Source organism: Emydura macquarii, unplaced genomic scaffold, assembly GCF_026122565.2.
Source record: "Emydura macquarii macquarii isolate MOO-44397 ecotype Brisbane River unplaced genomic scaffold, CSIRO-AGI_Emac_v2 contig_3715, whole genome shotgun sequence".
NCBI classification, from domain to species: Eukaryota; Metazoa; Chordata; order Testudines; family Chelidae; genus Emydura; species Emydura macquarii.
In genome coordinates, this window is record NW_027133852.1 from 67,686 (window position 1) to 88,941 (window position 21,256).

At 46.0% G+C, this 21,256-nt stretch overlaps 1 protein-coding gene and 1 pseudogene across 1 annotated transcript; both read left to right on the forward strand.

Annotated features, from left to right (window-relative positions):
* On the forward strand, positions 1–1,022 carry LOC137146137 (olfactory receptor 5AP2-like; annotated as a pseudogene).
* An 11,714-nt stretch (positions 1,023–12,736) lies between these two features.
* On the forward strand, positions 12,737–15,011 carry LOC137146138 (olfactory receptor 10A7-like). Its single transcript, XM_067537289.1, has 2 exons — positions 12,737–12,831; positions 14,039–15,011. The coding sequence occupies exons 1-2, from the start codon at positions 12,737–12,739 to the stop codon at positions 15,009–15,011; spliced, it is 1,068 nt and encodes a 355-aa protein (XP_067393390.1).
* Positions 15,012–21,256: the final 6,245 nt, after the last annotated feature.

A 21,256-nucleotide genomic window follows, 5' to 3' on the forward strand; every position in this document is an offset into this window, starting at 1 on the left:
ATGCCAGACACAGACGGGGGAAACCAAACAGCTATCGCAGAATTCATCCTCCTGGGATTTGGGTATCTGCCTGACCTGCAAATTCTTCTCTTCCTCATGTTTCTTGTGATTTACATCGCAACCGTGGCTGGAAACAGCCTCGTCATGGCGCTAATTGTGGCTGATCAGCACCTCCACACCCCCATGTACTTCTTCTTGGGGAACTTGTCCTGCCTGGAGATCTGCTACTCCTCCACCATCCTGCCCAAGATACTGGCCAGTCTCCTGACTGGGGACAGAACCATCTCAGTCGGTGGCTGCGTCACACAGCTGTATTTCTTTGGTTCTCTGGTAGGTACAGAGTGCTGTCTCCTAGCCGCGATGTCTTATGACCGGTATTTAGCGATATGTAAACCCCTGCACTATTCAACTCTTATGAGTACCAGGTTTTGCCTCCAGTTGGCTGCTGGGTCCTGGTTAAACGGTTCTTTGGCTGTTTCCATCGTTATATTGTTCATGTCCCAATTTATATTCTGTGGCTCAAATGAAATTGACCATTTCTATTGTGATCCCGTCCCATTGTTAAAGCTCTCCTGTGGGGACACACACCTTATCGTAGCGATAAATTACGTACTAGCCTGTGTATTCACCCTGCCTCCATTTCTCCTAACCCTGACATCCTACATGTGTATCATCGGTAACATCGTGAGAATCCCTTCCACCACCGGAAGGCAAAAGGCCTTTTCCACCTGCTCCTCTCACCTCATCGTGGTGACCATCTTCTACCTGACCCTACTGAGCGTCTCCATGCTACCAACACTCAATACACTGGGAGTGCTAAAGAAAGTGCTCTCGCTTTGCTACACGGTCCTGACTCCCCTGGTAAACCCCCTCATCTACAGCCTGAGAAACAGGGAGGTCAGGGACGCGGCGAGCAAAGTCGTCAGTCAATATGTGGCTTTCACAAAAACACGCAGAGAATTCTAGATCATTATTGTGTTTTCAAAGCCGCCTGGGTGATTTGGACAATCAGCCCCCATTGAATTAAGTTGAAAGCTCCCATTGAATATCTCAGGGCTGATGTGAAAAAGAAATGGAGATAATCTCCATGGAGTTACTGAGGCAGAGTGTTAATGGTCCTGTGCTGTGTCTACGGAACATGAGATTGTTGGACAGTTCTATCAACCTCTTCTGCTCAGCACTGATACATAGAGGATGCTAGTATTTTTCTCCATGCTGTTGGCTAAGCATTCATCCCGGGTGGGGAGAAGGGTATGTTGCATCTGATAATGCGCAGCGCTGACATGTTGTGTAAGGCACAAACTCCACTAAATATCTAAGCAAATCCCTGACTACATCCCAGCTGATCATTGTTTCTCTGTGATAGACAATAAAATCTGATAACCAAATCAACAGCCTAACACAAACAAAGCACAGTGGGTGATGGTATGATAAGGTTTCTTTCTCCGGATCATTTCTTATGCGTCCAAGGACACAACAGAGAATCCAGCCAGAGCTTGGGTCAGCGTTGTTCATCGAAGTAGAAGGACCTGGGAGGGAGTTGGCCAGAACCATGTTCCCATCATGGAATTTTTAACTGGGCACTGGTCAGAACGGAGACAAAATTTTCACCAATTTTTTATTCTGACAAAAAGGCCGTTTTTGATCAAAATACATATTTGGACAATAACAATATTAACTCCTGGTGCAGCCTGTGTGGGGATGTTAGCCTGGCAAATCTGCCACACCTTCAATGGTGCCTGTTACCATCCCCACCTGTCCCCCCTGCAAACCAGCTACCTCAAATGCCCTCACACAGGTCAAATGCAAACCGCCCGGTCGCCCGCAGTGACCTCTTCACCAGGAACATCTTTATAGCTCTTCTCTGGGCTATACCTGGCTGTGACCAGCGCCAGCAAAGCGCCAGCCCCAGAGTCTCCAGGCCCACAAGTGCAGGGAGATTACGCAAACAAAGAAGCAGACTCAGAGCCCAGCAACGGGGATGGTCCTGACCCAGCTGGGGCTTATCAGGGGGCCCGGAGTTGTGCACACGTAGAACCGAGACTGTTCCTGAGGTCGGGGCCTGTCCAAAGGTCACTGAGAAAGGAATCAGTATTAGAAATAACCAAACAGGTTGTCCCTGGGGTGGACTGGGGAGACGGAACCCTTTATTGCCTGCTCGTTCCACCTCGATGCCGCGAGTTAGCGATGAGGGGGTTACTTTACAATCTTTTATCCATAACAGTATGTAAATGTATGCATTTCCAGCAATGCCCCATAGACACTTATTTGCTTACATTGACACCTAAAATGAATATTAACAACTACATGATGAATATAATTATACCCGTACCTGTTTGTTGTTTACAGAATTACCATACAGAGGGCAGGCACATGGCCTTAAAACCTATTCATTTTACACTAACATTCTTTGAAGTAAAGGCATGCCGGGGGGAAGGAAGATAATGCTTTCTTCCCACCAAATGCCTTATGCAAGAGTGGTGATAGTAATTTTATTAGCCTCATCCCTGGTGCAGATGGCCAGGAAGGGAGGAAAAAGAGCAGAGATAGACTCTAAGTAGAATTCACACCAATTAGCAGAAACAAGGTTTGCCCGTGCCATGATCCCCTTCCCTGTAACTGAGGCCTGACTATTTGTCCAGCTTTTAATTCTTTCGACACTTGGTTCTGCAGGGCAGAAGCTTCTCAGTAGCTGCCAACTGCATGGAACTGTTGTAAGGGAGGGAGCTTATCACACTCCAGGATGCAACCCAGAGCAGCGAGAGCTTGTGTCACCTCTGCCCTGTTACCCGGCGTGCCTCCTAATGCTCTGTGGCTCTGGCTCAACACCTGGGCCGCTCCCCGCCCCCCACCGGCATGCAGATCACAGCCCTGGTCCCACAGCTCTGACCCCAGACTCCTGTCTTCAAACACCAACCACATTCCAGCCTCCGCCAACCTTGGTTAGCACTTACACGATGACTCCAACATATGCCCTGCTTCAGATTTTCCCCAAAAACCATGTGTAAAGGGTTCAGATATTATAGGTCTGTTGAGCTTGTAAGGGGTCATTGTACAGTGGTTTGCTACCTCCAGTGGAGTTACCAAACCGTTCAGTTTAAACACAACACTGTTTTTGTTTTGATTAAAGAATAAAACAGATTGCTTTAGCTGCACAGAGATGGGTTTTCAGTGAGCACAAGTCTAAGGCATTAAAGTCATGAATGGTTACCAGGGAAATAAACAAAAACGCTTTCTAGGAACGAAACTTCACAACTGAGCCGTGGTTCGTACCGAATAGTCCCAGGAGTAGGGCTGGCCAAATTCTCAGGTAAGATCTTCTCCCAAAGCCGAAAGGCTGCTTCCTTTGTCTTCTTGAGTGAACGAGCGAGCGAGAGAGATAGAGAGAAAAAATCCTTGGGGTGTTTTTCCCCTCCCTTTTATACTCCAGTTACCTTTTCAAGTACTTTTTCCTGAGGGTTACCCCTACATAAAGTTCCTTCCAACTGGGAGGATGGAGACATGGGGTCTCGTGGTAATAGAGGTTCCATGGTTGCGAAAACACAAATTGATCTGTTCCTGTCCCCCTTTGCTGCCAAAGAACGGCTTGTGGTTCTGCTCCATTAACGCCGAATCATTAGTTCAGTTAACCGCCTCGTTAATAGCGTAATTCCAGCATCAGACACCTCCTCTGCGTGGGTTCAGGCACCTTTTCAGCCTTGCCTCTCCCTGAGGAACTTATCTGCCCCCCCATCCCATAGTACCTGGGTTACTGAGGGTCTATAGTGTATTTATCATCACTACACCTCCTGGAGGTGGGGAATGGCTGGGAACCAGTGACACAGAGATCTCCGTTGTCCAAGAGGAAAACTCTGGAGAAGCAGGGGCTTGTATCATGACTGGACTGAGCAAATAACTATGTTTTGTGTAAGGGGACTGTAGGCCCCTCGCTAATACTTAGTGGGGTGTTTGGCTGGCTCTCTCCCAGTTTCTCCCAAAAGAAAGGGGAAGGGCCAATGAGAAAACAAGATCCTGAGACTGGCAGTTCCCAGGTCCAATGGGGAAAGGCCAACATTCCAGGTCAGCCCAACTGACAGAGCAGACAGGCCAATGAGGGAATCAGGAGCCTGGGGTCCTATCCTCCATGTGAGCTGGAGCTGCATGAGCCAGAATAGGGCAGAGCTAAGGGGAGAGCAGCTTCCTGAACTGAACTGGGGGCAGACTCACACGGCTACCCCTCTGGAGTGTATAAAAGAGCGTGTCAGAGGAACCGATGTTGTCTGGCCTAGGGGACAGCGGAAAGTTCTGCTGTTAAATTGTGCCAAGTCCATTGTAATGAAGCACTCATATTCGAAGTGTAACGGTAAGCTACAGGTCACTTTTCATTGTGCTTCAACTGCAATAAACCTGGCCCAGGTGCTGTCATTGCTCAGCAAATCCATGGTCGTGTCGATTCATTCGATCGCGAGTGCCGTCTCGGTTAACTGCACAGAGCTAGGACAGCACCTACACGGGGGACACGCACACAGCCAACGCTGACAACCAACACCTGACAACAATAATCACACTTAAAACCAAAAATGCCTGGATCGTATCTGACATTTGGAGATTGTGACTCCCTTTCTTGTCTTTGTGTGCTATATCTTGGGTTGGCAGAACTCAGTTGTAATTTTTTTTAATCATTTTCACTGGTAATATCAATGTTTATTTTTAAGCATTTTTATTTATTTTCATTATTTTCATCATTTTGGAGAAATTATTTATGACAGCAGCTGTTAAGAGTCAGAAAGTTAAAGGTTTATAACCATTCAAATAAAAATTCTCAACCTAACATATGAAAATATATCCTTGAATCCAACTTTAATTCCTTCGTAAGCAGTGCTTTTCTTACTTTGCCTATCTGTAAACTCTGATTTTTATGGATGGACATTTTTTGTCGGTTTGTATGTTTGTACTGAAATTGAAGTTTACCAACATCGACCTTTAAAATTGAACCCTTCCAAGCTTAGTTACAGCCGTATACTCACCATGTGTGTGTCTTGTCTATTTAGATTGAAAGGTCTTTGAGATTCTCTCTTACTCTGGGTTTATAGATTGCAGAGCACAAAGGGGATGCTCCTAATAGGGCAATGCCATAATACAAAGAAATAATTGAAACAATGTCACTTTGTCAATATTCATAAAAGCTGCCTTCAAGAGGGCATTTTAGAGAATTACTGATGCTCTAAGTTTCCATTCTACACTTTAGCTGCCCCTTCCCCGCCTCCATCCTCTGCTCCCCCTAGTGCCCATTATGCAGTAGAACATCCCCTTCGTCATCACTTGCCTTGCTCACCGTCCAATGGCTCTTGCAGTGAATAAATGCCGGTTTCTCAATCCTCGCCTTCTCATTCTGGGGTCAGTATTTTGTGGCCAGTAGAAGGCATTGGAGCTTAAGCACTGATAATGGGGAGGCTGCTCATCCCATAGGAGAAGTATGACAGGGCCCTGGACCATGATGTAGGACACCGAGATCTAATTCCCAGCTCAACCACAGACTTTCTGTGTGGATCTGGGTGCGCCACCTAATCGGCCTTGTGCAACATGGGGATATTTCTCCCCAACATCCTGGCAGTAATTGTGATACAATTTTATTATTTATCATAAACAAACGAACAATAAAAATTGTTACATCCTGTCCATGGTACCCAATACAGCATACTTCATAGGATAGCCAATAGAATCATGAATTTATCCAACTTTACCACTAGTCAGAGCTGCAAAACGAGACGGAACAAAATCAGTTAAACTTAGCCCATGTGAGAGTGGGCTTAACAATGCTAAAAAATAAAGACACAAATTGGCAAGGAGAGAAGGCGGGGACTGTGGGGGAGACGTGCGAGGAGAAAAGCAGAGGTCAGGTGGAATGGAACTCCAGGATTACTTCCGTATTCTTTATCCAAGTGTTTTCAGAAACGGGGGTCTACATTTCTTCAACATGAGGCTCCCACCCAGACAGCCAAGTCAAATATGATGAGGATTACTTGTTCATCACATGTAAAGTTCTACCAGTCCCAAAGGACCAGGCACATTACCCACCAGCACAATGAATATTTCAGATCTTACCCAGATACACCCTTACAGCCAATTCTTATTAACTGTACTAAGATTTATTAAAAGAAAATAGAAAGAGCACTGTGTATCTGAGTAAGATCTGAAATATTCAGGAATTTCATGGATAGAGAACTGGCTAAAGCATAGGGCTCAATGAGTAGTGATCAATGGCTCCTTGTCTACCTGGCAGCCGGTCACAAGAGGAGTGCCCCAGGGGTCGGTCCTGGGGCCGGTTTTGTTCAATATCTTCATGAATGATCTGGGAGATGGGGTAGATTGCATCCTCAGCAAGTTTGCAGAGGACACTAAGATGGGGGGAGTGGTAGATACCCTGGAAGGTAGGGATAGGATACAGAAGGACCTAAACAAACTGGAGGAATGGGCCAAAAGAAATCTGATGAGGTTCAACAAGGACAAGTGCAGAGTCCTGCACTTAGGATAGAGGAATCCCATGCACAGCTATAGACTGGGGACCAACGAGCTACGCAGAAGTTCTGCAGAAAAGGACCAGGGGGTTACAGTGGATAAAAAGCTGGATATGAGTCAGCAGTGTGCCCTGGTTGTCAAGAAGGCTAATAGTATATTGGGCTGCATTAGTAGGAGCATTGCCAGCAGATCACGGGAAGTGATTATTCCCTTCTATTTGGCATTGGTAAGGCCGCATTTGGAGTATTGTGTTCAGTTTTGGGCCCCCCACTACAAAAAGGATGTGGAGAAGTTGGAGAGAGTCCAGTGGAGGGCAACAAAAATGATTAGGGGGCTGGAGCACAAGACTTATGAGGAGAGGCTGAGGGAACTGGGCTTGTTTAATCTGCAGAAAGAAGAATGAGGGGGATTTGATAGCAGCCTTCAACTACCTGAAAGGGGGTTCCAGGGAGGATGGAACTAGGCTGTTCTCAGTGATAGTAGATGACAGAATAAGGAGCAACGGTCTCAAGTTGCAGTGGAGGAGGTTTAGGTTGGATATTAGGAAAAAGTTTTTCACTAGGAGGGTGGTGAAGCACTGGAATGGGTTACCTAGGGAGGTGGTGGAATCTCCATCTTTGGAGGTTTTTAAGCTGTGGCTTGACAAAGCCCTGGCTGGGATGATTCAGCTGAGGTTAGTCCTTCCAACTCTATGATTCTATGACACGCAGGTTTTGACGATGCGAGCCGATCAGTTCCCTGCAATTAAAATGAAATGGATATAACATGGGGCGAGATAGGGCCAGAATCACAGACTACTAAAATACAACATCACATTTTCATTCAGTTCTTAAAAGGTCTATACACCTCCATTTCTCCCAGGGAAAAACCTTTCACCCCATTTTTTTTTCAGACCAATGTCAGACGCCACAGCCATGTACAACTGGGCCGGTGGGAGACTTGAACTGGTGGCTGCTCAAAACACAGATAATGAAGGGATAGGATGCTTTGTGAGAGGTGAGACAGACACGGTTGGCATGCTAAGCCTCCATTCCTTATAGGGCGAGAGAGACACTCACAGGCACACCACACCGACATGATAAAAATTGAAGGTTGTAACGTCCGCCTGGAACGCCAGTGGCAGGAAATCGTCCCAGTCACTTTTTTTTTTCTTGTCATTAATTTCCTCCCCCACTTTCTTTCCAAAGGAACAGGAAAAGCACCAGGACCCCTCTAACAGGGCAGCAGGGCAAGCCTCTTACTTGCCCATTTTCAAAAGTGACGTAGGGCCAATTTTTTAAAGGCAGAGAGGGGCCCTGCTAGGTTGGGCCCTGCAGGCGAATCAGGCAGGGAACGCCTCTCTTCCCCTGGTTCGTGCCTCGCTCTGGGACTGTGGCGCCTGGCTGCCTGGTGTGAGTCTGTGGAGGGCATGGCCAGAGGCAAAAACACTGGGGCCAATGACCCTTTTACTGCAAATACTTAGATCTCTACAGGCTTGCCGGCAGCTGAGCAGGGGCTTTCTGAATCCTTGCGGGGGACGGATTCTGGAATTCAGGTGCCTTTAGTGGAAGCGTTGTGACTCCAGTCCCAGGCCACTCTTATGCTATATCTGGGGAAACTAAGGCGAAAAGAGTTGACGTTTCCTGCCCAGAGTCATTCCCTGGGCTAATGGTTGGGACAGGCATAGAAACCACCCATCCAGAGTCCTAGTTCAGTGCATTATTCACTCGACATGTGGTGAAGATGTCTCTATCCCGGGAAATGACAGATAAGATTTTGTTTTGTTCTGTTTTGAGTCAGAAAAGGAACAGTCCTTCGCTCAGCTAATCAGCACCTCAGGGGTTAATTGCCAGGCTTCGAGGAAAGCAACATTTGGAGGTTTTTTTGGCGGGTGGAGGAGGACGGGACCTAGAAATGTTTAAGACAATACATTTTCATGAAAAGGCCTGCAAAAAAAATCATTTTGAAACTGCTGTTTCCCCATCCACCACTACCCCGACACTCACACACACACTTTCCTTCACTTTCTTAGTGGGAATAGTTGGGAAACGAAAAGAAAATGCGTGAAACGCTGTTAAGTGCTGAAAAGTGTTACTTGGGCTCTAAAAGGAGCCCTGTCTGCCAGCTGGGAGAAGCGTAGGAAAGGGGTGAAAAACCTACTTTTTCACCCATAACTATTGTTTCTTTTCTCAAACTTTCGTATCGGTTTCCAATTTTTCCAGTTGGGAAATAGCGACAACTTGTGAAAAGTGAGGTTTTTGCCACCTTCCCCCACTTTCTACATAATTCCTTTTTCTAGATTCCTTCTGCACACTTGGGAGTTCATATTTCTTCTATTATCAATTTGTCCCAGCTGGATCTGTTCAGGGCTGTATGGAGCCTTTGGGATTAAATCCACTATACAGGCAGCATCTGATCAACAGTTCAAGACCCCCTTGTTTGAGGGACATAGGACAGAGGTCTGGAAAGAACCTCCTAAATCATCAGATTTAGTCCCCTGCAGGCGACCCCATCATAAAATCTTGTTCTTTAAACTCATCAAGTTCCATCTTAAAACTAGTTATAGTTTTCATAGACTGTAAGCCCAGAAGGGACCACTGTGAATAGGTTTGGAAGGATTAGACTTTTATCAGCTAATGTCTTTAAACGTCGATTGCACCGCACACACACAAACCGACGAAAATATATTTCCATAGATAGTAATCAAAACTTACAGATAGGCAAAGTAATACAAGTGCTTCCTGAGAACTTGGTAGAGTCTAAGTCCAGTGATTTAGGCTTTCAGATTTGAATTGTTACAAATGAACTCACGAATGAATAATAATATGTGTCTGATTTGTTGATTTCTGGATATTTACTTTAATGTGTGGTTGACAAGTTGTGTGTTAAGAGTTTCGAGAGCATTAACGTTTTGAACCTCCACATCTACTGGCATTAAAAAATTGTCTGAATTCCCCCAACTATGAAAATTTAAATCAATAAAAATAAAAAATGCTTAAAAATGAACATTGATATTATCTGTCAAAATTATAAAAAAAAATAAAAATCCATTTTTTCCACGCCTAATTCAGTCCGAGCTCCTGTGTAAATAGGCCAGCGTATTTCATCCAATGATTCCTGTATCTAGCCCATAACTTCTGTTTTTCTCTAGAGCAGATCTATTCAAAAGAAATACCATCATGATTTGAAGATGTTGAGTAATGGAGAACCCACCATGTCCCTAGCCAAGGGGGAGTCTGTGGCTAGCAGAAGATGCTTTTGCTGTAAAATGTATAACCTGGGATTGGGGATTTTCAAAGGCGCCAAGGGAGTCTGGTGACCAGATTCCATTAAATTCAATGAAAGTTAAGTGTCTAATTCCCTTGGGATGCCTTATAAAAGCCTTACCCTGCTGTTCCCCAATGCCTATCCCATGAATACTGGTGACAAGTCGTGCCTAACAAAGTCTTGTTAGTGCTGATGTAAAACTGGCAATGTATTTCATTTCATTGGCTCTTTTCCGGGGGAGTGACCTGGAACAGGTGAAGCACACTTGACCTCTGAAATTTGTAACCTGGGGAAAGGGGTCTATTTGTGATGGTGACGGACGACAACATCAGGTTTAATTGCACAAAACATACAGGCCCTTAAGCTTTAGCTCTGGACCTGATGGGTTATTATTTCACTCTTAATATATTTTCACCCCGATATAGACTCGGTAATGAGAGAGAAACAAACAGAGACTAAAAAGAAGAGATTTCCTTTGAGATCAGACATTCTCCTTTCCCCGTTTCGTTCCCTTTCAGGTTAGGGGTTTGAGTCTCTTAGCAATGTCTAAATTTTTCCTGGACATTAATTGAAAAATTCCCATCTGCAGTAATGTCCAGGGAGATTTCACCTTCCTGCATGAAGGATAAATAATGAGACAATGGAGGGAGCCACTTGTATACACGGCACAATGTACACTGAGCAGGGCAGCAGAACAGACATCCGATGTGCACATCCCTTTGCCGAAAGAAATCAGATACACGGAGCGATGGTGTTAAAAGATTGACTGTAGAACCTGCAGCCTGGCCCCTGAAGTGCTGAGAGAAGAGGTCGCATTGAATGATCCCAGCTTGCAATAGATCCAAGACAGAGGTAAATCAGCCTTCTTTATACTTTTCAGTTCAATCAGAATTGCAGACGGACAAGAGCTAGCACCTGATAATGTCTATTTGCATGGCTCCTTTTCAGGATGGGGTCTCACTGGGGTGTTTAGATAGGTAGATAGATAGATAAATAGATAGATAGATAGATAGGCAAACCAGTGAAATAGGCAAAGTGGTAAAATAAAATTTAGGAACTTTCCTCACAATATAACTTGGATGAGTCTGTCAGGCTAATATTTCCTTACCGGGCTCTTGCAGGAGGAAAATTGTTCCGGGACTCGGAGCAATAGGTCTTCTGCTTTATGCATGAGAAATCATTTCCAACTTGACCATTTTAGATCTAATGCATTTCATTTCTTTAACACGCCTCCTTCTCTGTACCATCCATTTCCTTGTGTGTCTGTCAGGGCATTTCTTATTTTTTCTGAGCTGGGAATTTCAAAGGCCCTAGAAGAGGAGGATTTGAATTGCATTTGGACTTGGGAGACTGATGAACAGAGCTGGAGACTGTTCTGGAAAACATAAAAAACATAGGGGAATTGGGCCAAAAGAAATCTGATGAGGTTCAGCAAGGACAAGTGCAGAGTCCTGCACTTAGGACGGAAGAATCCCGTGCACTGCTACAGACTGGAGACCGATGGGCTAGGCAGCAGTTCTGCAGAAAAGGACCTGGGGGGGGTAAGTGGATCAGAAGCTGGATATGAGTCAGCTGTATGTCTTGGTAGCAAAGAAGGCTACTAGCATACTGGGCTGCATTAACGGGAGCATTGCAAGCAGATCGAGGGAAGTGATTATTCCCCTCTATTCGACACTGGTGAGGCCACAGCTGGAGTATTATGTCCATTTTTGGGCCCCCCACTACAGGAAGGATGTGGAGAAATTGGAGAGTCCAGCAGAGGGCAACAAAAATGATTAATTGGGGCTGGGACTTATGAGGAGAGGCTGAGGAAACTAGGCTTGTTTAATCTGCAGAAGAGAAGATTGAAAAGGGATTGGATAATGGCCTTCAACTATCTGAAGGGGGGTTCCAGGGAGGATGGAGCTAGGCTGTTCTCAATGGTGGCAGATGACAGAACTAGGAGCAATGGTCTAAAGTTGCAGTGGGGCGTGGTCTAGGCTGGATATTAGGAAAATGTTTTTCCCTAGGAGGGTAGTGAAGCACTGGAATGGGTTACCTAGGGAGATGGTGGAATCTCCATCCTTAGAAGTTTTTAAGGCCCGGCTTGACAAAGCCCGGGATCGGATGATTTAGTTGGGGTTGGCCCTGCTTTGAGCAGGGGGTTGGACTAGATGACCTCCTGAGGTCCCTTCCAACCCTAATCTTCTCTGATTCTATGAAAGCAACCAGAATGCATTTACAGATTATTCCCAATACTTCAGTGTTCGACAACATTAAACATTCATGCAGCTCCTCTGAGGGGACCAATTTATTTATTTTTTTAAAAGCAAGAAAAGCTTTCTTATAATCCAGTGTCTGTCTACGTAACTACCGTGTTTTCTCTTCATCTGTCTAAATACTTATTGAGACAGGTATAGTTTGTAACTTATCTGTTCTAAGAGCTCGATATAATCAATAGGTAAAAGGTATTTTAAGGTTTAAAGCTGAAATGCAAGAAACCTACAGGCTTAAGCCTCTAAAATAATTAATTTAGCCAATTAGGACTTAGTATTGAGGATACGTTAGCTGTATTATAAAGGTCGTTTAGCGTAAGAAAGTTAATAATAAACCCGATGAGTTTATGCCTATGTTTATATGCTGGTGTTCTGAAAATAACTGCGGAGTTTGGATAATAACAGTTACCAGAGATCAGTAGCTACGCACAAGATGACTCGATAGCCAGGGTGAAATGGTAGAGTACGTCTCCACTGCAATAAAATATCCACAGCACTGATTCTCACAGCCCGGGTGAACGGATTTGGGCTCACGGGCCTTGGGTGAAAAGCCCCCTGATAAATCAGAGTGATGCTCCCAAAGACAGCCATGAGGGATTCAACCCTCATGCATATTAATAAGCTTTGGCGGGCATATGCATGAGTTATTATAAATGGGGCTCGGCTAAAGGTCATCATTCCCTGACCTTCAAGAGCAGCCGGCCATCACCTCCAGGAGTCCACCCGGAGACGTGAGTATGAAAGAGCTGGAAATACCGGTGGCGAAGACCTTGTCCTTTCTACCCATCACCATCTATGTGGTGGTTATACGAGGATTTTCTGGGCGAGGAAGGTACATCTAATTAGATGTGATTGGGATTGTTGTTTCTCACCTGCTCCTCAAGTCCCAAATCCCCACAATGATGCTAGCCCACATGGTGGCCTTTGCCCTAACGTTTGAAATACCGGAATAGCCATGGAGAAGCTCTTCGACTAATACTAGATTTCAAAGGGGTTCTCAGTATCATTCAATACCATAATCAATAAAGGCTACACAGGAATGCCCTAAAAAACAGAGATGCCTGTATATATTTAAATAATTTGTTACTAGCTAAGGTGCTGGGTGGTGGCATACAAGATTAAGAGTTTTTCCTGCGTTTGCAGCTCCCATACAAAGTCAATCTGCATTGCAAATGGCTTCCAGTTTGCATGCAGCTGTTAACATTTATATAACCAGGATCAGCAGAGCATCTGAGTCGCTCACCTTCTATGCCATGCTATGGATCTCGTCGGCGTAAGCAATGATGTTTTGTGGAACTTGCTGTTGGAGGAAACAAACAATCTGTTACAGGAATCCAGATTCCTGGCAATTTACTCCTAGTGTTGTGTTCTCAACCCAACCATTCATCCTGTAACCAGAAGGGAAGAATTTTCAAAAGGAAACTGCCATAGATTCAGAGATTCCACAGGCACACGGGACCATTGTTCATCATCTAGTCCAGTGGCTTTCAGCCTTTCCAGACTACTGTGCCCCTTGCAGGAATCTGATTTGTCTTGCGGACCCCCAGTTTCACCTTCCATTAAAACGACTTGCTTACAAAATCAGACATAAAAATGCAAAAGTGTCACAGCGCGCCGTTACTGAGAAATTGCTGGCTTTCTCACTGTTACCATATAATTATAAAAATAAATTAACTGGAATATAAATATTGTGCTGGCATTTCAGTGTCTAGTATATACAGCAGTATAAACAAGTCACTGTCTGTATGAAATTTTAATCTGTACCGACTTCGCTAGTTCTTTTTATGTAGCCTGTTGTAAAACTAGGCATATATCTGGAGGAGTTGATGTATCCCCCCAGCAGACCTCTGCGTGCACGCGTACCCCTGGTTGAAAACCACTGCTCTGGTCTGACCACAGACAGCCCATGGAATTTCTCTAAAATAGCTGAGTTTGAACTAGAGCGGATCTTTAAAAGAACATACTAATCTTGATTTTAAAAGGGATGTTATTAATTGCTTGCACCACTTTAAGCAGATTTTCTCTGTATTTGCCTCCAGGTTTCGTTGGAGACCTCTCATGGCAAATGCAAGAGGGGACAATAAAACGTCGGTCACAGAATTCATCCTCCTGGGATTTGGGAACGTTCCTGACCTGCAGATTCTTTTCTTCCTGTTGTTTCTAGCGATCTACATTGTGACCATGGCTGGAAATATCCTCATCATTGTCCTCGTTGTGGCTGATCGGCACCTACACACCCCCATGTACTTCTTCCTGGGGAACCTGTCCTGCCTGGAGACCTGCTACACCTCCACCCTCCTGCCCAGGGAGCTGGCCAGTCTCCTGACAAAGACAAATGAAATATCATTTAGCGGCTGCTTCATGCAGTTATATGTCGTTGCTTTTCTGACTGGCGTGGAGTGTTATCTCCTCTCTGTGATGTCTTATGACCGGTATTTAGCGATTTGCAAACCGCTGCACTATGGCACCCGTATGAATGATGGGCTGTGCCTCCAGCTAGCAGCTGGGTCTTGGCTATTTGGATTTCTCGCTAGTTCTATCATAACGTCATTTGCTTCCCGACTAATTTTCTGCGGCCCCAATGAAATTGACCATTTCTTTTGCGATTTCACACCAATCGTCGAACTCTCCTGTAGTGACATCCACCTCGTCACGCTTTTGGATATCATCCTGTCATCGGTATTCACTCTGCCCCCTTTCCTGTTAACCCTGGCCTCCTATGTCTGTATCATTTCCACCATCCTAAGAATCCCTTCCACCACCGGGAGGCAGAAGGCTTTTTCTACCTGCTCCTCTCACCTCATTGTTGTGACCATTTTCTATGGAACCCTGATGAGTATTTATATGTTGCCAAATACCAATAGGCTGAGAGATCTACACAAATTTTTCTCTCTTTCCTACACGGTCCTGACACCCATGATCAACCCCCTCATCTACAGCCTGAGAAACAAAGCGGTCAGGGAGGCCCTAAGAAAAGGGATATGGAAATGTGTCTCACACAGGACAACATGAGATCCAAGCTTTTCTTTTGTCAGTAAAATGAAATTATGGGGCTAATTTGAGCTGATTTACTGAATGAAATAAACAAACTACCAGAGGCCCTTCACCCTGGCTGTTTGGCTAATGCTGGGGAAAGTGTGCATAGACTAGGCAGGGTTTTCTAAAGTGATTTAAGGGAGAGTTCCTCTGCCTGGCTTCTTGGCAGCCCACTTTCTGAGTTTAGGATGACCAGATAGCAAGCATGAAAAACCGGGAGACTTTTTTTTTCAGAGTGGGGGGGAGGATATAGTTGCGTATATAAGACAAAGCCCTTAATATCAGAATAGTCCCGATAATATCAAGATGTTTGATAGCTGAGTTATTGAAAACCCAGGACTTTCAGGTTTTCAGCATGCCTAGATCCACAGTTGCCGGACAACAAGAGGCTGGTCAGTTTCACAACCTAAGATCAGTGTGAAACTGACAAAACCCATGTTAAGTTCATGCCGCAGCTCTCAGGGCTTCCAGGGACCTGGATCCCAGGAGGCACATTTTGGTGTTTCTGAAACGACATATTACAGGGATTCAGTCCCGTGACAATGGTCAAGTTTAGGGCTTTTCACCCTGATTCTGTATGAAAAAAATTCAAAAAAACTTTCATGGAACTGAAAGTTGGATCCTTGGCCAGCTCTGTTAGGCACTAAAGTCCAATTGACTTCCAGTGAGACTCAAGCACCTAAATCCTTTTAGAAAATGAGGTTCGTAAATCACTGAGGCACTTTTGAAAAGTTGCCCTGTGTTCTGATCTGAGAGAAGACGCGCACCAAAAGGCACGTGAAAGGCGAGAAGGGGGCTGGGAGGGTGAAGATGATGGCTATGAAAAGGTACAGTTCTATGTCTGCGTTATGGGTGGAATTTCAGAATCATTCCAAAGCATTTGGGGGTTTTTTCCCTCCTCGTTTCATTCATAAATAAATAAATACGATCACGTCCACTGCATTTCCTGTCATTCTGATTGCTCCTAGTCGTTAGAGTCCCGCGGTCTGCACGAATGTGAAACCAGACAACGTGAAATGTGGAAAATGAAACAAAAATACAAAACTTACCCGGCAGAGGCGGCTCCTGTCCCACGGGGCTGCACCTGGCTCCCTGCTCCAGGCACTGCCAGCTGACGCCCGGGGTCACAGCTGGCTCTGGCCAGGCCGAATCTGAGAGAGTGGTGTGTTAGTCTGGAGTATGGGGGGTCACAGCACTACTCACTCAGATTTGGCCCATTGCCTCCCACTCAATAATGATGGAGGAGCAAATGCAGAGTGGCTCAATGAATGCAGCATTGTGGGACAGGAGTCGCAGTTGTGGGGTGAGTGCAGGGGGGGTTTTCTCTGTGCACCCTACCCCCAGCCAAGAGGGCCTCCCACCTTCCATGGGGACAGGACCCACCCCTCCCACGACAAAATGAAATAAAATAAAATTTCCAAAAAAACATACACGAGACTTTCCCGGAAAGCAACTTGGCGTTCCTTAATGAGAACCTAGACTGACGCTGGGGTTTTGCAAAGCCCCTTAGGTGATTCAGGCAACAAATTCCCCCTAAAATTATCCAGCATGGGGTATCTAAATACCTTTGGCTGCCAGTCTCAGCCTGAAAGCTCCGTGCCCCGCAGTTTAAAGTTAGAGAGTTAAAATGCATGCTTTTTGACCCAGTTGCTACTCTGATCTCCATTACAGTTAGACCTAGAGGCCCGGTCTGAGACTACAAGTATTTGCTGGTCTGAAGAGCATCTACTTCAATAAGAGACCAGGGTAGGAGGGCAAGTGTTTTACCTTCTGTAGCCCAGGAGCGCAGCAGAGCACAGAACACAGGTTTCATAACGCCAGGCCACTTCTCTGGCGACTCGCTCACACACTGATTCTCGAAGGCATTGCAGCAGAAGCATGATTAGAAAGAGGGAAGGGCACCAAGGGTGTTTCATGACTAATGGGCGGTGTGATGGAGAGGGCCTGGAGATTTCTGGGCATAGCAGACAAACAGGTGCCCGATACTGGCAGCATTGGCGAAGAGCAGGACGTGGGAGCATGGACACTTGACCAAAGAAAAGAGTGGCACAGAGCTCTGAGCAGTCTTGGAAGGGAAGACATGCCTCGGTTTTAAACAAAAAGCTTCAACAAAATAAATGAGAGAGAAATCCCAATATTTTCAAATCATTTCTGTAATGGCAGGAGATGCTATAACTAAGCTTGGCAGAATTCACTTGATTTTGCCTGGCAATATTTATGTTTATTCTTTAGCAATGTTGCTGTTTTGATCTAAATTCACGGGTGCGGGACGTTATGGGGCGGGTTAGGGGAGATGTGGCAGGGTGCAGGGAGAAAGCAGGCTGATTCAGCCACCTGCCACTGGAGCCTTCATCCGCATCTGCGGCCTCACAAAGTCGTGGGACCTCCTTGTCAACCTCCTCCTCACCTGGGCCAAGGCAGCCGTCTACAACACCAGGGAGAGGCGGTTGGCCTGGGAGGTGCTCTGCAACTGTGGGGCCTCCTTCCGCTCCTCCGTCCCATCACGTCTCCAAGCAGAGTTCCTCTGGGTCACATCCGCTGACTCCTTGGCTACTTTCATGGAGCAGTGGGCGCTGTTCGGGGTTCTCTGCTCGGTGTCCCTTTCCGGTTCCCTTCATTTAGCCCTTTGACCTCCACGCCCCTTCCTGTTTTTTCATCCTTTGTGCCCCGTAATTAGTTGAGTCCCGGTCCTGTAGCTCCTCCCCATACTCTGGGTACTCAATAGGAACTGTGGGGAATTGGGACAGGCTGAAGAAACCTGCACAGATTGGGTGGATGAGGAGTAAGCTGGGCTGTGTATAGATGGACGGCGGTGGGGAACACACTGTAAATAAAGAGCACTTGTGGGAGCATGAAACCGATGGCTATGCATGGTTTCTGGGCGCAGATGGACCCAAGCAGCAGGGCACCCTGCGTGGACCTGTTATGCATGGGGGCTTGTCCAGGACGCAGAGCCAGCAACCGAGGTTGGTGGCCCAGGGGTGGAGGAGACCCTACAATGGATCATGAAGCAGCAACTCCTGCAGCGTGTGGTGAGCCCTGCGGTGGGGGAGGGCAGTCGATCGCCGGGTCTAGGACTGTGTAAAACGGTCCCTGCGGATGAGCCGGCTGCCTTCCTCGGCATGTTCGAGTAGGTAGCGATGGACGCCAGTTGGGAAAAGGCAACCTGGGCCCTACAGCTAGCACCATACCTGGCTGGCGAAGCCCAGGCAGTCTATAGAGCCTTAAGTGATGAGCAGATCAGGGATTACACGGCAGTAAGGGCGGCCATCCTCCACCGGGTGGGCTCGTCAGCGGAGAAATGCAGTCAGAAGTTTCGGGCAGCCCAGTGGACGGGGAGTGTGAGACCCCGAGTGTTTGCCCAGAGATTAATAGACTGGGGCACCCCCTGGCTGAGGCTGGATACCCACACCACTGGGGAAATCATGGACGCGCTAGTCCTGGAACAGTTTGTGCATGGCCTGCCTGAAAATCTTCGGGTTTGGGCCAGGAGGCATCAGCCAAGCACGGTGGATGTGGCGGTAAAACTAAGGGAGGAGTATATAGAGGAAGTTTTCCCCAGGAGAGAGAGCCAGCCCTACAAGGGACCAGAGTTGGAGAAAAAACCCAGGAACCACCCCCTGGGAAAGGCCCGAAGAGGAAGAAGGAGGAGTCCTGAGGAGCTTCCGGTAGAACCGGGCAGAGCATCAGCTAGCAATGCAGGAGGCCAGGACAGAAAAAGGCTGATTGTTCTCAGATGGCCTATGGCTTCACCGACTTTTGTGGCTGGTGGATACGGCCTACACTTGCTCCTTCATCCAAGGGGGGCTGGTAAAGCCACACTGGGATACTGACTAGGAAGAGGATGACCTTGAACTGCATCCACAGGGATAAGAAATACTGCCCGGTGGCCCTCAAAGTTCAGGGCCAGTTTGATTGGAAATGGGTTGGGGTAGTAGAGGGTCTACCACACCCAGTGGTTTTGGGCATGGACTGGGGCACCTTCCTGCAAGGGGTGGGGGCCCAGTAGGACAAGGGAAAAAGCGAGGAGTCCCCAGAAGCAGTGGGTGGGGCCCCCGGATCTTAGAAACCCCAGTGAAGGGGAAGGCCCTAGACAAGGAAGCCCAGAGAGGGAAAAGGGCGACATGGGAGACCCCAGAGCCCAGAGAGGAAGCAGGACATGGATAAGACCCTAGACAACAGAGCCCAGAGGAGGAAAAGGGCAGGGAAGAAGGGACGGCAGATATGGCCAGCCCAGACCCCTTGGAATAGAGAAAAGGGCCAAGCGATCCCCTCCCAATGCAACTCCTTAGATGGATGGCCCAGGCTACGCTTAATGGGTTCAAGGAACCTGAGGCCTTGGCAGTCCTGGGGGAGGCCAGGATGGACCCTGAACCCCTGCTGAAAGACAAGGGATGTAAGGAAGGTGGACAACCCCGAGGGTGCGAGAGCAGACACTGAGATGTAAAAAGTTAAAGCTTTATAACCATTAGAACCCAGCTTGTCAACCTCATGTGGCAAAATATACAAAGCAAATAGCCTCAAATCAAACGCTAAAAAGTTCTCAGACCACACTTTCCTTACTCTGACTCTCTGTAAATTTCTATCATCAGTGAGGGAAATATTTTTTCGTTGGTTTGTGTGTGTGAACAGAGAAATCGAGATTTACTGACATTTACCAATAAAAATCTAAGCCTTCTAAATCTAAATAGAACAAAACAAGTGAAGAAAAAGTTCAGAAATAGGAAAGGACTCGTATTAACCTATAGCTTCCACTAGAGGGTGACAGAGTGTAATAGAGCAGTGTTTCTCAACGACTAGTCCGTGGACCGGTGCTGGTCCCTGAGAACTCCCTGACACAGTTTAAGAAGGCAGCAAGCCGGTCCCTGATATCTAAAAGGTTGAGAAACACTGGACTAGATCATAAAAAACAGCTTCCTGTCTAATGCCCTCTGGAGGGCAGCAAAGACATAGGAACGAGAAAGAGGAAGTTACTCAATATAAAGGCTACTACAACATTTATATTATATTAAAATATTAATGTTAAAATTCCATATTTATATATTATATTTAATACATTATTTATACAATGTTATATTTCATATTTTAATATATTAAATCCTAAACAAAATGGATCGACATTATAAAAAGGAAACAATGTGACCTTTTCTCAATAAAATGTTTTGACATTATCAAAACAAAAGGACTCAACATTATCAAAATAAAACATATGGATGATACCAAAAAAATATTTTCAAAAATATTTTTCCACAGGAAATTTGGAAATCTTTTTTTTTTTTTTCCGGGTTCGAGCAGTATTTTTTGAAACTTCAGAATCTCCCATGCAAAGGAAATTCCAGGTTCTAACTCAAGGCACTGACCTTTAAATATGTATTGTTCACATTCTCTTTCAGGGTCTGTTGAATTTTCTCTAGATACAACCGCTGGCAAATGCAGACTTAGGAAATCAAACATCTATCACAGAATTCATTCTCCTGGGAATTGGGGATCATAGAAGATGAGGGTTAGAAAGGACCTCAGAAGGTCATCAAGGTCAAAGCAGGACCAACCCAAACAAAATCATCCCAGCCAGGGCTTTCTCAAGACACGCCTTAAAAGCCTCTATGGATGGAGATTCCACCACCTCCCTAGGTAACCCATTCCAGTGCTTCACCACCCTCCTAGGGAAAAAGCTTTTCCTAATATCTAACCTAGACCTCCCCCACTGCAATTTGAGACCATTGCTCCTTGTTCTGTCACCTGCCACCATTGAGAACAGCCTAGCTCCATCCTCCCTGGAACCCCCTTCAGGTAGTCGAAGGCTGCTATCAACTCCCCCATCATTCTTCTCTTCTGCAGACTAAACAAGCCTAGTTCCCTCAGCCTCTCCTCTTAAGTCTTGTGCTCCAGTCCCCTAATAATGGACCTTCTCCCCATAAAATCTGTGAATTTACAAATGAGCCATTCACAGCTTGCAATATGTGTCTACACTGGGGTTTGCACCGGTCCAGCTAAACCAGTTTAATTAACATGCTGCACATTTGTGTGTAGAGAAGGCCTCTATTTGAAAACAAGTATTTATGTTAAAGCTACTGCTATCTCTATGTGTGCACAAGGCTTGGAAAACTGATACAGAGAACCTGTGAGCACCTAAAAAACATTTGACGTCAATACATCTGGGAACGTTTCTTTCCAGCTCCCATGAGATGTAAAGATGATTTAATGAACCCATCTGAGATCCA